This window comes from Geotrypetes seraphini, chromosome 14 (assembly GCF_902459505.1).
Source record: "Geotrypetes seraphini chromosome 14, aGeoSer1.1, whole genome shotgun sequence".
Lineage (NCBI taxonomy): Eukaryota > Metazoa > Chordata > Amphibia > Gymnophiona > Dermophiidae > Geotrypetes > Geotrypetes seraphini.
In genome coordinates, this window is record NC_047097.1 from 39,260,464 (window position 1) to 39,275,295 (window position 14,832).

At 42.3% G+C, this 14,832-nt stretch overlaps 1 protein-coding gene across 2 annotated transcripts in view; it reads left to right on the forward strand.

Annotated features, from left to right (window-relative positions):
- Positions 1-14,832, forward strand: part of MTMR10 (myotubularin related protein 10) — a 136,850-nt gene that overhangs the window by 49,953 nt on the left and 72,065 nt on the right. For both annotated transcript variants that reach the window (XM_033919527.1, XM_033919528.1), the window contains exon 6: positions 4,028-4,118. In XM_033919527.1, the coding sequence (XP_033775418.1) occupies positions 4,028-4,118 (91 nt within the window). The remainder of the gene's footprint in view (positions 1-4,027; positions 4,119-14,832) is intronic.

Here is a 14,832-nt window from a genome sequence, read left to right on the forward strand (position 1 = left end):
CAGATGTGGTGTGCTTCCTGTAGGGGGTGCAGCACATCAATCCCCCTAGCGAGCAATTTGTCCAATGTGGAGCCTCAACCTGGTGCTACAGGCACTGCAAAAGACACTCTTTGATCCCTTGGAAGGGATATCCTTGAAGACTGTATTCCTGCCATTATTTCAGCCTGAAGGGTGTCTGAATTGCAGGCGCTTGTAGGGATCCATTTCTCCATTTTATGGAGGCAGGGGTCTCACTCAGGATATTACTTTAATCAGCATATTTCATTGCCGTCTTTCCACAAGGAGGATTATCCAGAGGATTTACGGGCTCTGCGTAGTCTGTTTTGATCAGATACTTGGAAGTCATCAATGAATTTTGACACTCTGATCATTTGTTTGTGTTGTTTGCCACGAGCAAGAAGGGTATTCAGGCTTCTAAACTGACAATAGCGAGATGGCTCAGGGAAGCTATTTCACTGGCTTATGTGCTGAAGGGGCACCCTCCACCCCTAGAGGTGAAAGCACATTCCACCCAGGCACAATCAACATCCTGGGTGGAATTGCAAGCAGTTTTGATTGATGAGATTTGCCACTCTGCGACTTGCTCCATATCTTCTCGAAGCATTACTGGTTGGATGTAGCAGCTCAGGGAGACTTGTCCTTTGGGGCCTCAATATTGGTGGCCAGGACCCTCCCAACTTGAGGACTGCTTGGTTATATCCCACAAATGTCTAGATTGATCTGTGGGACGCAATGGAAGGAGAAATTAAGTCTTACCTGATAATTTTCTTTCCATTGAGGTCAGGATAATGGAGAATGTTAGTGTCTAGTGATGCCTTGTGTTGTTCACTCTGATCACAGATGAACTGTGCTAAGGCTAGGGTCCTGGATTCTAGAAAGGTCTTTCTCAGCATACTCATTTATTTAAGAAGATGAGTGATAGCATTAAGGTGGCCCTATTCAGAAAATGAGAGTTAAAGAAAACAGAGTACTGTATAACTTTGTTGCCTTTCTCTGTGGTCTCTCTTATTGCAGACCAAATATCTGCATAAAATTGCACGGTACAAAGAAGCTGGTATGGGTCTATTTGGAGAGCTGTTAAGAGTAGAGAATAGCATTTTAAAAAGTTTGGAAGAGGATAGTAGAATTTTCATGGAAGCAGGAAATGTGATTAAGTGAGCAAAGGATAAACCAATGAGAAAACTGCCAAATATTCAAAGCCATTTTTTCTCATTGACACAAAATGGCAAGAATCATTTACTACTAATCATTTCTATAGCTCTGCTAGATGTAGGCAGCACTGAATACATTATATGCAGGTATTTTCTCTGTCCCAGAGGGGCTCACAATCTTTGCACCTGGGGCAATGGAAGGTTAATTAACTTGCCCAGAGTCACAAGGAGCAATAGTGGGAATTGAACCCAGTTCCCCAGGATCAGTCTGCTATACTAACCGTTAGGCTACTCCATGCCACATCTGGCTCTTAAAGTCTAATTTACTAGCCTGTCAACAGATATTTAACATAAATCTTATTATTCTCAATGTGCCTGTTTACTAAGCACATTCTTATTAATGTATGTTAACATAGGTTAAAGCAATAACATAAAGTAGGTTAAATGAGGCCCTTAGATTACTGAATGTTATTGATACAACAAAACAAGCACAAGTGATCAAATTTTGTGCAGCAATAACAAATAATAAGCGAAGGCCTGCAATAAGTCTGGGGGGGGGGGCAGGGCAGGGCGCTGGCCCAAATATAAATCGGGATCCCCATTTTTGTGCCAATTATTTGGCTCCCAAAAATCCCAGTTTATGTTCAAACAATTTTTATTAATGACCATCAGTAGGTACAAAAGAATAAACAGAACAGAATACAGTGGTACCTTAGTTTACAAGCATAATTCGTTCCAGAAGCATGCTCGTAAACCAAAATACTCGTATATCAAAGCGAGTTTCCCCATAGGAAATAATGGAAACTCGCTTTGATACGTTCTGACCCCCCCCCCCCCGAGACCAGCGATACTGCTCTATCCCCCCCTATGAGAACCGGCATTGCTCCCCCCAAAGGCCCCCCCTGCGATCCGGCACACCTCCCCCCCACCCCCCCGCCGTGACCTGAAGTCTCCCAGACCCACCCAAACCTGCTTCTTACTTTCATCTGGCCTTGGCACCAGCATGTCCTGTGCGTTGGTGCTGGTGCCCAAAGATCGGCCGCCTCTTCTGTGCTGGGCCTTGAGCATCTGCGCATGCTCAAGGCCTGCGATTTCACGCTCTCTCCGAGATTCTCAGAGATCTCGGAGAGAACGTGAACTCGCAGGGGGGGAGGGTGCCAGATCGCGGGGGAGCGCTCATAAATCGAGGCACGCTTGGTTTCCGAAGTGCCGATTTTGCGAATGTTTTGCTCGTCTTGCAAAACACTCGCAAACCCGGTGCACTCATAAACTGAGGTACCACTGTACAGAGCTACAGTCCCAACTTGTCAAAAGGACCCACAATCCAAAAACCATTGTCATCAAATACATTTAAATAACACAAGAATGCAAACCCCCCCTTTCCCCCTCCTTAACCCCCCAAAAAAGGATCCCCCATAGCAATACCAACCCACCCCCAAAATCCAATCCCCTCTCCCCAGAGAAATTGTCAGCGGCCAAAGCCTGTAAAGTCCATCAGGTCAGAGAGGGCAGAGGAAGAGGATGAAGTGGGGAGATAGTACCCGCTGCCCAAATACTTATCCCCATATACCTACACCTCAGTACCAAGATGTGTACACAAACTTATCCCTACAGGAGGTTAACTACTCTTACTAACCCCCCTCCCACTACATACTAAGGCTAGAGAAAAAACTACCCACCTCACTACTCTTCCTACAACTTCCCCCTATTTGTAAACCCCCCCCCCCCCCCCCCCCGAAATACTCCCAGCTGTGGAGAATAAAATCCTAGTTTATATTCTAGTATATACGGTAGGTAGTAAAGTGCAGGTAAGATTTGCATTTACCATGGGGTCTTTCCATACAGTTAACACAGACACAACACAATTTCCTTACTGCAGGTACTACATCTTTTTAGGTGTCATTAACTGCATCTTATTTGCTACTTCATTAATTACTTTAGTAAATACTGCCAAGTTAATTGTAAGGAGCTGTTTCTGCTTATTGCAGGGGTGTCCAATGTCGGTCCTCGAGGGCCGCAGTCCAGTCGGATTTTCAGGATTTCCCCAATGAATATACATGAGGTCTATTTGCATGCACTGCTTTCATTGTATGCTAATAGATCTCGTGCATATTCATTGGGGAAATCCTGAAAACCCGACTGGATTGCTGCCCTCGAGGACCGACATTGGACACCCCTGGCTTATTGTCTTCCCAGTCTCTTGCTTCACTCTGTTCTGCATTAGCTGTTAATGCAGAAACTAACGTGCAGAGTTCATGTACCCCTGAAAGCAAATTAAAATGTAAACAACAAGTGAAATAAAAATGACCGTTCTAACAATTAATAAGCAAAAGGTCAGACAGAAATATAAGACGGAAATGTTTGAAAACTATCATCCAGGATCATACACTTAGACTTTGCATCTCTCTATAACCTAGCATTAGCCTCTCCCAAACCTCTTTACTCAATTGGGAGTATAAAGGTTTTGAACTTCTTATGAAAGCCCTTGAGGTTAAGTTTACTACAAATCTTGAATAGCATTCTATTTATAAATCTGGGGCTGCAACTGAAAAAGCTCTAGCCCTCCAGCTTCTTTTCCTAATAACTGCCACAGAGGGACCATTGGTAAGCAACCCTAAGTGACTACTGTATAAGAGCCTAACTGGCATACCACTGAATCTTATCCCTAAGCTATATTGGTCAATTCACGTGTATGTTATTGAAAGCACAATGAATACCAGCTGGTACTTTCTCTGACTTCATTAATTCTTACAAATTATGTACTTTCAGCTTTTTTGATAGAATCAAAAAGGAATGATGTGATAGCAGAAAATATTTCAAGGAAAATTTTAATATTCTTTTTTTCCTCTCTTCCCCCCCTCCCCTCCCCACTCAAGGTGTGCCTTGCACTAGCTCATTATTCTCAACCAACAGATCTTCAGCTTCTTTTTGCTTTCGAGTATGTTGGAAAATCTTACCACAACACAGGTAAATGAAAGTGAATTCCATATGTTGCTCTTTTTTTGTTGTGTTACCTGTTTTGATTTAGTAAACTTTTTGTTGAACTAAAAGTGTGTATAGTCTAGAGCACTGTCTTGCAAAGTTTTTCAAGCCGGACACAATAAACCTAGTGTCCCTGGCTCAAGACACATGGAAGTGCACTAACGTCAGCACATGCGCAAAGGCCTTCAAATGGGCCTTGCGCCGAGAGAAGGACCTGCACTGGAGAGAAGGGCCGGCAGAGAGAAGAGGTGCCGGCGTCGGGAGATTGCTTACACATTGGCACGGGCACCTCTCCCCCTCTCCAATGTACCGCAGCATACCTGAAATCTCAGGAGGCACACAGTTTGCAATACACTGGTCTAGAGCAAAGACACAACAGCCAAAAGAAGTCACATCAAATCTTTATTGACACAGATTGGTTCAAAAGGCTATGACAAAGAACCCAAAGCGGCCATGTTTTGGCTAATTACCTGCATCAGTGGTCATATCTGAAATATGCTAGAAAAATAATAGCTAAAAGCTAAATAGCATCATGTAAAAAATAAATACAGTAATAGTATATGATAATATAAATCATTATTCAATAGATGAATCATAAAACCTTAAAAATAAAGGTATCATTCTCATATTGATATTCTTATAATTCCCTTTATATAGGAAAAAATAAATCATTTTTAAATCTGTCCATTATACAAAATATTAAAATTGAAAACACCACCAGAATATATTTTGCATATACATGATCTTACATTGAAGTAAGAAGTATGAAACCCCTAGTGGATTGCTAAAATGCCTTTATTATATTTTCTAAAACATATGCTTCATAATAGAACTCAATGGTTCATAATAGAACTTAAAAATGTGCAAAAATCTGTGATAATGAGGTGGAGAAGAAATTTTAATATGTGCACAAGTTTCTCCTGAGTATTTGTTTCAGTTTTAGTTGGCATTGTTTGAACTATATAATGCTGTTCCCCAGTTTCCTGTAAAACTAATGTATGTTTTCTCTAAATAGTTTTTTGATCTCTCTCTTTTCTGTTTTCTTCATGTCTCTACAGTTTTTGTATTTCAGCTGTTCCTTTCAATTTATTATTGGAGCTTATGAATTTAAGGCCCAAAGTGACAGGCTGGGTCAAGAATTGGTTGAGTGGAAGGTGACAGAGGGTAGTGATCAATGGAGATCGCTCTGAGGAAAGGGATGTTACCAGTGGTGTGCCTCAAGGTTCTGTTCTTGGGCCTGTTCTTTTTAACATTTTTATAAATGATATTGCTGAAGGGTTGTCGGGTAAGATTTGCCTCTTTGTGGATGATACCAAAATCCGCAATAGAGTAGGCGCCCATGATGGTGTGAATAACATGAAGACCTGACGAAGCATGAAGAATGGTCTGAAATTTGGCAGCTAAAATTTAATGCTAAGAAATGCAAGGTCATACATTTGTGCTGCAAAAACCAGAGGGAACAGTACAGTTTAGGGGGTGAAGAACTTATGTGTACGACAGAAGAGTGGGATTTGGGTGTGAATGTATGTGATGATCTTAAGGTAGCCAAACAGGTTGAAAAGGTGATGGCGAAAGCTAGAAGGATGATAGGTTGTATAGGGAGAGGTATGGCCAGTAGGAAAAAGGAGGTATTGATGCCCCTGTATAAGACTTTGGTGAGACCTCATTTAGAATATTGTGTACAATTCTGGAGGCCGCACCTTCAAAAAGATATAAAAAGGATGGAATCAGTCCAGAGGAAGGCTACTAAAATGGTATGTGGCCTTCATCATAAGGTGTATGAGGACAGACTTAAAGATCTCAATCTGTATACTTTGGAGAAAAGGCAGGAGAGGGGAGATAAGAGACATTTAAATACCTATGTAATGTAATACATGAGTCGAGTCTTTCATTTGAAAGAAAAAACTGCAATGAGAGGGCATAGGATGAAGTTAAGAGGTGATAGGCTCCGGAGTAATCAAAGGAAATACTTTTTTACAGAAAGGGTGGTAGATGCGTGGAACAGTCTCCCAGAAGAGGTGGTGGAGACAGAGACTGTGTCTGAATTCAAAAGGGCCTAGAATAGGCACGTGGGATCTCTCAGAGAGAGAAGGAGATAATGGTTACTACGGATGGGCAGACTAGATGGACCATTTGGCCTTTATCTGTCATCATGTTTCTATGTAAGGTCTTCCTCTCTTAATTCAACATGTTTGTTTGATGTTTTGGATATTCTCATTATTTTTGGTGATCTTGATAACTTATGGGAACTAGTCTGTCAAGGACATCTTTGCCCATGATTTTATTTTTTCTTCTGTGTGCTTCACCCAAGATGGCGGTATCTTTCTCCTTTTTCTCAGATCCTGCATCTTTGTTGATAGAATTATATTGTTTATCATTTTTCCTGCACAATATTATATTTGATTTATTTCTGTGCTATCAATAGATGGTCCCTTTATAAAGGTTATGGCCTTATTCATCTTAGCTATCATACACTTTAGCTGTTAAATTCAGTGGGCAATCTTTCCTTCTTGAGTTTATCATAGGCTAGGATATAAAATGTTAGTTCCTCCACATGTGGGTCTATCTCTTGTGTTTTACCATATATACTCGAATATAAGATGAGATTTTTGGGCCCAAAAATGGGGGTCTCGGCTCTCAGCATTACTATTCAATGGTGACAATTGGTCAGCTGTTTCAATCCTTAGGGGGTCGAATACCGCATATATGTGGATGATATCATCTTTTTCTTCCCAGTGTGTTTATGGGGAGATGGGTTAGAAAAGCTGCTGAGTAATTATATGAGTGAAATTACTGGATGGATGGAAAGGCAGGGTCAAAGATTGAATATTGAAAAGACTGAGGTAATTGTGGGGAAATCTGACCAGGTTAATTGGCCAAAAACATTGAAAGTGATGTATGAGGTATTACTGATGAGGACGTCAATGACAGTCCTGGGAGTAAAACTGGACCCAGGACTTACAATGAGTTGTCAAGTGGTAAAGACAGTGCAAACATGTTTTGCACAGATACATTTATTGTACCTTTTAAAACCAATGCTGTCACCATTTGACTTTTGTGCTATCATAGAAGCAATGGTTTTGTCACAGCTGGACTACTGCAATGTCCTGTACTAGGGAATAACTAAGACCATGTAGGGCATTGCAGATGGTTCAGAATGCTGCGGTCAGATTGATAACTGACACATCAAGATGAGAGCACATTCCTCCATATCTTCGACAATTGCATTGGTTGCCAGTTGTATTCAGAATTCAATACAAAGCAATTATGTTATGTCACCAATTTCTATATGATACGATTCCTGAAATTGTTAAGAGTATGATATCTGGTTCTCAACCCCTAAGATCATTGCATTCCGAAAGTACCACATTGCTGAAAACAAAGGCTAACCCTAACTATATGGAAACGAATGCCATGACTTTTACATATGCAGGAGTCAAGCTGTGGCATGATTCGTTTGCCAGATTCGAAAATGTGGAGAGAGGAATTCATTTAGGAAAATGTTAGACTCAACTATTTGTAGATGCATTTCTTATCTCCTCTTCTCACATTAGCCCAATCCATCGGATTTACTATTTTTGCTTACGCTGATGACATACAACTCCTTCACCCAATCAATACTTCAAACACTTCCGACATCAAAGACATTAATAACAAACTAAACATTATATATGACTGGTTATACACAAACAAGCTTTCTCTTAATCTGGACAAATCCCGAGGTCTGTTACTTCCTATCAAATCCGCAGAATTTCTACAGGACGACATTTCTATTAAATCTACACCGATCCAAATGGACACAAAGATTAAACTTTTAGGAGTAATCATCGATAGAGACCTTACCTTTCACGATCACATAAGTTCAGTGGTTAAAATTTGCTTTTATAAACTACGTATCATCCGATCTCTCTCATCCATCCTTGAAACTAATTCAATCACTATCCTGATACACTCATTAGTAATTTCTCATCTTGATTACTGTAACTCTCTTCTAAATGGCCTTCCCCAAAAAGAAATTCGTCGGTTACAACTAATACAAAATACAGCAATAAAACTTATCCATAAAGTAGGCAGATACGACCATGTTACCCCTCTTCTAAAAGAAGCACATTGGCTCCCTATTTCTCACCGCATCACCTATAAAATTATCTTACTATCTTTCAAAATAAAGCTCTTTCATTTGCCATTATTCCTTGACAAACTTCTCATTCCCTACAGCTCTTCACGCACTCTAAGATCAACTGATCAAAAACTTCTATTTATCCCCACTATCAAAGACTTCTACAATACACGTAGAGTAAATTTCGCAGTAACTGCCCCTACCCTCTGGAATTCCCTGCCACAGCAACTCCGCGATGAATCACGACTCGACAAATTTAAAACAGATTTAAAAACGTTTTTATTTTGCGATGCCTTCTCATTCACTTAGAGCCATCTTCTCTAATTACCAAAAATAATCGCTTTCTTTAAAGCGCCCCCTTCCATTATGTTTTATCCTTACCCTACTATCTCCAATTTCTTCTCAAATATGTAACTTCACCCTCCCTTCCCTTTTATCCTCACCATCTAGTTCGTCTTGTGATGTTATATGTATATACACAATGCCTCTTTTTTTTAGTTTTGTATAATTTCTCTTTCTTTTAAACATATTGTTAACCAGCCAGATATTAACTTGATGGTTGGTATATCAAAATTAATAAAACTTGAAACTTGAAACTTAGAGCAACTGACTTTATGTAAGATTGAATCTGCCTGCTTTTGTTCTCATTTTGTATTGACTTTTAATATTTTATGTATGTAATTCCCTGTAATATATAGCCAAAAAAACTCAGATATTGTGAAAACCCAATAGATCTAATAAACATTTTCACAAAAAAGATGAACAATGTCTGATGGATACCAACAGCACAGTTCAGACTTAATCACAATGAGGCTTTTTCCTCTGTTTTTTTTCAAATTGCACATTGTAATTAAGCCTGATGGTATCCATCAGACATTGTTCATCTTTTTTGTGAAAGTGTTTAGTGTAATTCCCTGTAAACCATTTTGGAAAAAACGGTATAGAAATTTTAAAATAAATAATAAATATTTGGGTCATCACACACATCCCCCCCTCCAGGACTTGTTGCGGGACTGAAGTATGGCCTGGTGAGGTGGACTGAGACGGGAAGGATCCCTCCCGTCTCCTGTCCCGACCGACTGCCTGTTTATTTTTTTTACCTCCCTCCCACCTCCCCCTGTGTACTTTTCTGAATCCCTGTCAGTCCAGCGATGTACCGGCAGGAGCGAGCTTTCTATGCTCCTGCCCCGCACAGAGTCCCTCCCTAAATGGCCGCCTCGAGTTCTCATGGCCCAGTGTACTGGACATGAGCAAGCTTTCACGCTTCTGTCTGGCGCTGGAGCCATTCACTGAATGGCTGCTGTGAGTTCTCACAAGTCCCGCAAGAACTCGGGGCAGCCATTCAGTGAACGGTTCATCGCCAGGCAGAAGCACAAAAACTCGCTCATGCCCGGTATATGAGGTGGCCATTCGTGGAGCGGCTCAGTGTGGGTCAGGAGCAAAGAAAGCTTGGTCCTGCATGGTACACTGCTGGACCACCACAGATTCAAAAAGGTACACTGGGGGAGGTGGGAGGGAGGTAAAAAAAAATTGACAGTTAGCTGGGACAGGATACGGCCCCCTGTTTCAGCCCACCAGGTCATACAGCAGGCCCAGTGGAGGCCTGCAGGACATCAGGAGAGAGGGGGGACAGGGCAGGGAGGTAGGCTAGTTGCAGAGCATGTCAGGCAGGGAAGGGGGATAGGATGGAGATCCTGGCAGGGAGGGAGGGGAGCTGAGTTCAGAGTCTGGCAGGGAAGGAGGGGCCACATGAATATTAACATCCCCCCATCTTATATTAGAATCAACCTTTCTTCCTTCTTTTTTTGGGGAAAAAGGGTACCCCATCTTATACTCGGATTGACTTATATTCAAATATATACGTTATTCTTCCTCTCAGTTGATTTTCTAGCCTGTACTTCATTCATCTTACCCTCTTGTATTTCTGGATCTCCTCTTCAACCTTTGTATAATTCTATTTTGAGCCTTCCTCTCTTTATGATGTGGATGATGTTACATCATTGGGAAGTGCCAGTGTAGTGTGTTTCAAAGAAAGCAGTGTGTCAAGTTTTGCTTCTTCTGAGTCATCTAGCTCAAGCAGTGGAAAACCTGGTCTTTGATGTGGATGGTTTTGTGAACTGCAGTTCTTGCCAAAAGGGCATGCCACACTGGAGCCACAGAGAAGCTGTGGTTGTAGTATCTGTGAGGAACCAATGGACTGAGAAAAACAGGCTTTGATATTCAAGATATGGTGAAGTAATTATGGGAAGAAAAGGTTCCCTTAAAACTATCTGTCCCATGGATAAGCATACTCAAGCTGTGACTGCAGAAGTGTAGGATTAGCTCTGCTACTAGGTGGATGACAGTTTAGGGAAGGAGGGTGAGGTGGCAGTAAAGCTCTGGCACGCACTAGAGCCTTTCTTCTGTTGAGCTGCTGCTGTCTCCTCCTGTACCAGCTTGAGCTTATCACCCTTAGTCCCAAAGGCAGACTTCTGTCAAAAGTTAGAGGCTGGCTGAAGCTGCTTTTTTTAGTGTTGGCCGAAATCAAAAGTGCAACTGAAATTTTATCACCTGGTTTCAATCGAAACCAAATAATAAAGTTTGGTTTATTTATTTATTTAATTCGTTTTCTAACCCATTTTACCCAGGGAGCTCAGAACGGGTTACAGGTTAAACATTCATAAAATCCAGTTAACAGGTTACAATATGACAGTTACAGAACAATTTTACAACAAAAGGTTGTGTCCTAATTCTGGACCTTCTATGGGTCTTAATACCAATAAACATAGAATAGAGGTTAATAATAATAATAATTTTATTCTTATATACCACCATACTGAAAAAGTTCTAGGTGGTTCACAACAAGGTGAGCTAATACATGGGATACAGATAAAATACAAATTAGAATAATGGACTTAAAAATAGGTAAAGATAGAAAGCTTTTATAATATAATGCAGAAAATACCAGCATGGAAGGGAAAGATTTAATACATAGAACAGATAAATACATCAAGTTGATTATAAGGAACTTGATTGAAAAAATAAAGCAGAATGCATGCCTATCAAAGAGTTGAGTCTTTAACAATTTTCTAAAATCAAGATAGGAAGAGACCTCTAACATAATTTTTCCAAGCCATACATTCAGTTTAGCGGTTTGAAATGAGAGGGTTCGCTCAAGGAACTTCTTATAATGACAGGATTTTAATGAGGGATATGAAAACAAGTGCACTCTACGTGTGGTCTTTTTGGCGTGACTCAAAGAAAAATGAAACACAAGATAACCATAGTTTGCCATAGTTATCCTCAACAGCGTAAGTTTTTCAGTACAAGTTTTTATCCTAACTAGACACACATTAGGGATCTAATACCAATATACGTTGAGGGGCAAAATAAAAAAAAACGTCTAAGTCCCCTTTTGGCCTAAGGCCTTAAATGTTGAAAGTAGAAGCAGGGAAAATGTCCATTATCAAAAAAAATGTCCAAAAGGAGGATTTTTTTGATAATGGCCTGCCTCTACGTTCAGTTGTTTAAACGCCCAGACCACCACTACGTCTAAACTTATACCATATAATCAACCTAAAAAAAGCCTAAGCCCCAAACGTCCAAAACAAGGGCTTTTAGGCGAAGGAGGAGCCAGTCCTTCGCCTAAAAGCTGGATTCTGTAACTGGTGTCTGTCAAACACAACACAGAATCCACCCTCTCCTCTCTCCCCCCCCCCCCCGATGACATCAGGGCAGGAGGGAGCCCAAGCTCTCCCCCGCGATCCCCAACACCCCCCCCCCCCCCGGGCCGAATCCGTCGGGGCTAGGAGGGAGCCCAAGCCTTCCTGGCCCGGCGATCCCCCCCTCCACTTAATGATCTGGCCAGGAGGGAGCCCAAGCCCTCCTGGCCCATGACCCCCTCTAACCCCCACCCCCCACTAAAATACGGGCCGGAGGGATCCCAGGCCCTAATGCCCTTGACGCAACCCCCCTATGACTGGCCTACCGAACCCCGATCGCCCCCCCACACCCTCCTTCCCCATACCTTAAAAAATGTTGGACGGACAGACAGGTGCCAAGCCCACCCGTCCTGCAGGCCAGCCAGCGCAGAAATGGGGCCGAATTGGCCCAGGCGGCTCAAACCCTGCCCACAGGTGGGGCCGGAGGCTCCTGGGCCATCCAGAATAGGCCCGGGAGCCTTAGGCCCCTCCTGTGGGTGGGGTTTGAGCCGCCTGGGCCAATCCAGCCCCATTCCTGCGCTGGCTGGTCTGCCGGACGGGCGGGCTTGGCACCCGTTCATCCGGCCAATGATGTCAAGGTACGAGGTGGGGGGGATTGGGGGGTTGTGGGGTCAGCGGGGGGGCCCATCAGGGGTTCGGGTGGGCGGTCGTGGGGGTGGTTGAATTGAGGGCAGGAGGGCCTGGGATTCCTCCTGCCCCTATTTTAGAGGGGGTGGGGGATAGGGGGTCCGCTTGGGCAGGAGGGGTTGGGCTCCCTCCTGCCCGATTTTGTAGGGGTTGGGAGTCGAGTGGCCAGGAGGGCTTGGGCTCCCTCCTGGCCAGATCGGACTCGGTGGGGAGGGGGAGTTGGGGATCGCGGGGCAGGAGGGCTTGGGCTCCCTTCTGCCCCGATAGTGTCGGGGAGATCGGGGGTGCTGCGGGGCAAGAGGGCTTGGGCTCCCTCTTGCCCCGATGTCATTGTGGGGGGGGATGATGTATCGCGGCAGGAGAGATTGGCAATCTCCCCTGCCGCGATGCGATCACTCCACTACACGAACTGCCACAACCCACGGCAGGAGAGATTGGGCATTTCTCCTGCCGCAGGTCATGGCAGTTCGGGTAGAGGGGTGATTGCATCGCGGTAGGGGAGATGAGGCATCTCTCCTGCCGCGATGGTTGCGGTGGGGGGGTGGGTAGGTTACCGGGCCACTGAACTGATCGCGCCTGCTGCCATCAGCTCAGCGGCCTCTTTTTCGGCACTTATACCTGTTTTGACTTGGTCTAAGTCAAAATGTATAAGTGCCGACTAGGCAACCTGTCAAATGTTTTGGTTATATGTGTTGTACGCCTAGGTGTAGGTCGGCCCACCTCCCGCCCACCACCCGCCCTTTCCCCTCCTCTAAAAACGCCTCTTTTCGCTGTATGCGTTTAGAGGCAGGGGTAAGGCCTAAGCTGGTTTTAGATACGTCTAAAACCAGATTTGATTATGGGTACTTGGACGATCAGGCTTTTTGATCGTCCAAGTACCCATTTAGGCCACTTTATAGACTTTTTTTTTTTTTATTATGAGCCCCATAATGTACAGTTACAGGTTAAATTTGACATAATTTCAGTGGAAGATGTTTTAATACCATTTTTTTTCTAACGTGATACATAATAATAATAACTTTATTCATATATACTGCCCATCCATAAAAGTTCCAGGCGGTTCACAAAGAAGTACTGTACAATCAATGAAATATAAATAAGTTCAGAAAAACCATAATAAAAATACAGTTTAGAACAAAGTTATGTAACAAACTTATCAAACAAGTGTGTATTAAAAAGCTTTCTAAAAACATAAGAATACATTTGAAAGATCAAGAGGCTTAACCAAGAGTTCATATTTCCTAATTGAAAGGCAAATGTCTTATTTAAAAATCTCTTATAATGACAAGCCTGACAAAAGGGTACATAAACATGAAATTATTACGAGTATTTTTAATGATCTAAAAAAAATTGAATTGAGAGGATAGGTATCCCGGAGCGAAACCAAAAAGAGCTTTAAAGCAAAAACAGCCTAATTTAAAAAGAATGCGTGCCTCGAAAGATAACCAATGAAATTGCCGATAAAAAGGACTGATGTGGTCATATTTCTTTAGGCCAAAAATCAAGCGCACCGCCGTATTCTGTATTAAGCGAATGAGTTTTAAGTTTTTCTTATAAGATGCCAAATAAATAATATTACAGTAGTCAAAACAGACAGAATTAAAGACTGTACCAAAAGTCTAAAAGAGGCAAAATCAAAATAACTTTTAATAGTTCGAAGTACCAGTATACGTTTCTTTGTAATCCATCAGTCATGGGCAGGGGAGTTAGGTGAAAAGGTATGTTTTTATTGCTTTCTTAAAGCTAAGGAGTCCTTCAAGGGATCTGATCTGCGGGGGCAATCGTTTCCGGTAGTTTGGTATGAAGTGGGAGTAGAACGTCATTTGGTGGTTTGCAGTTGAAGGGCACGACCAGGAGGTGTTTTGAGGTGTATTTTATCCTGGGATCGGAGGGACCTGTTTGGCACTTTACGCATATGTTTAAACATGCAGATGAACCAAGTTTGACAATAAAACAAACTTCTACCAGTATCAGAAATGAGCTGCAGCAAATTTTGATGGTTATTACAGAAGTCTTTGAATTGGTTAACCTAGCCATGCAAATGCATACTGAAAAATACAATCAGCAGCAAATTCATCCAACTTTTAAAGACAAAAGATGGATAACTGAAAACCATATTCAAAACTGCAACAGAAACGTAAAATTTAAAGTCAAAATGGTTAAAATAGCCATTGGTAGACACACTTTCCTTCCTCTCATCTTTTACTTGGTTGATTGAACTTTTGCCTTTGGCTATCACTCGGCTACAGCT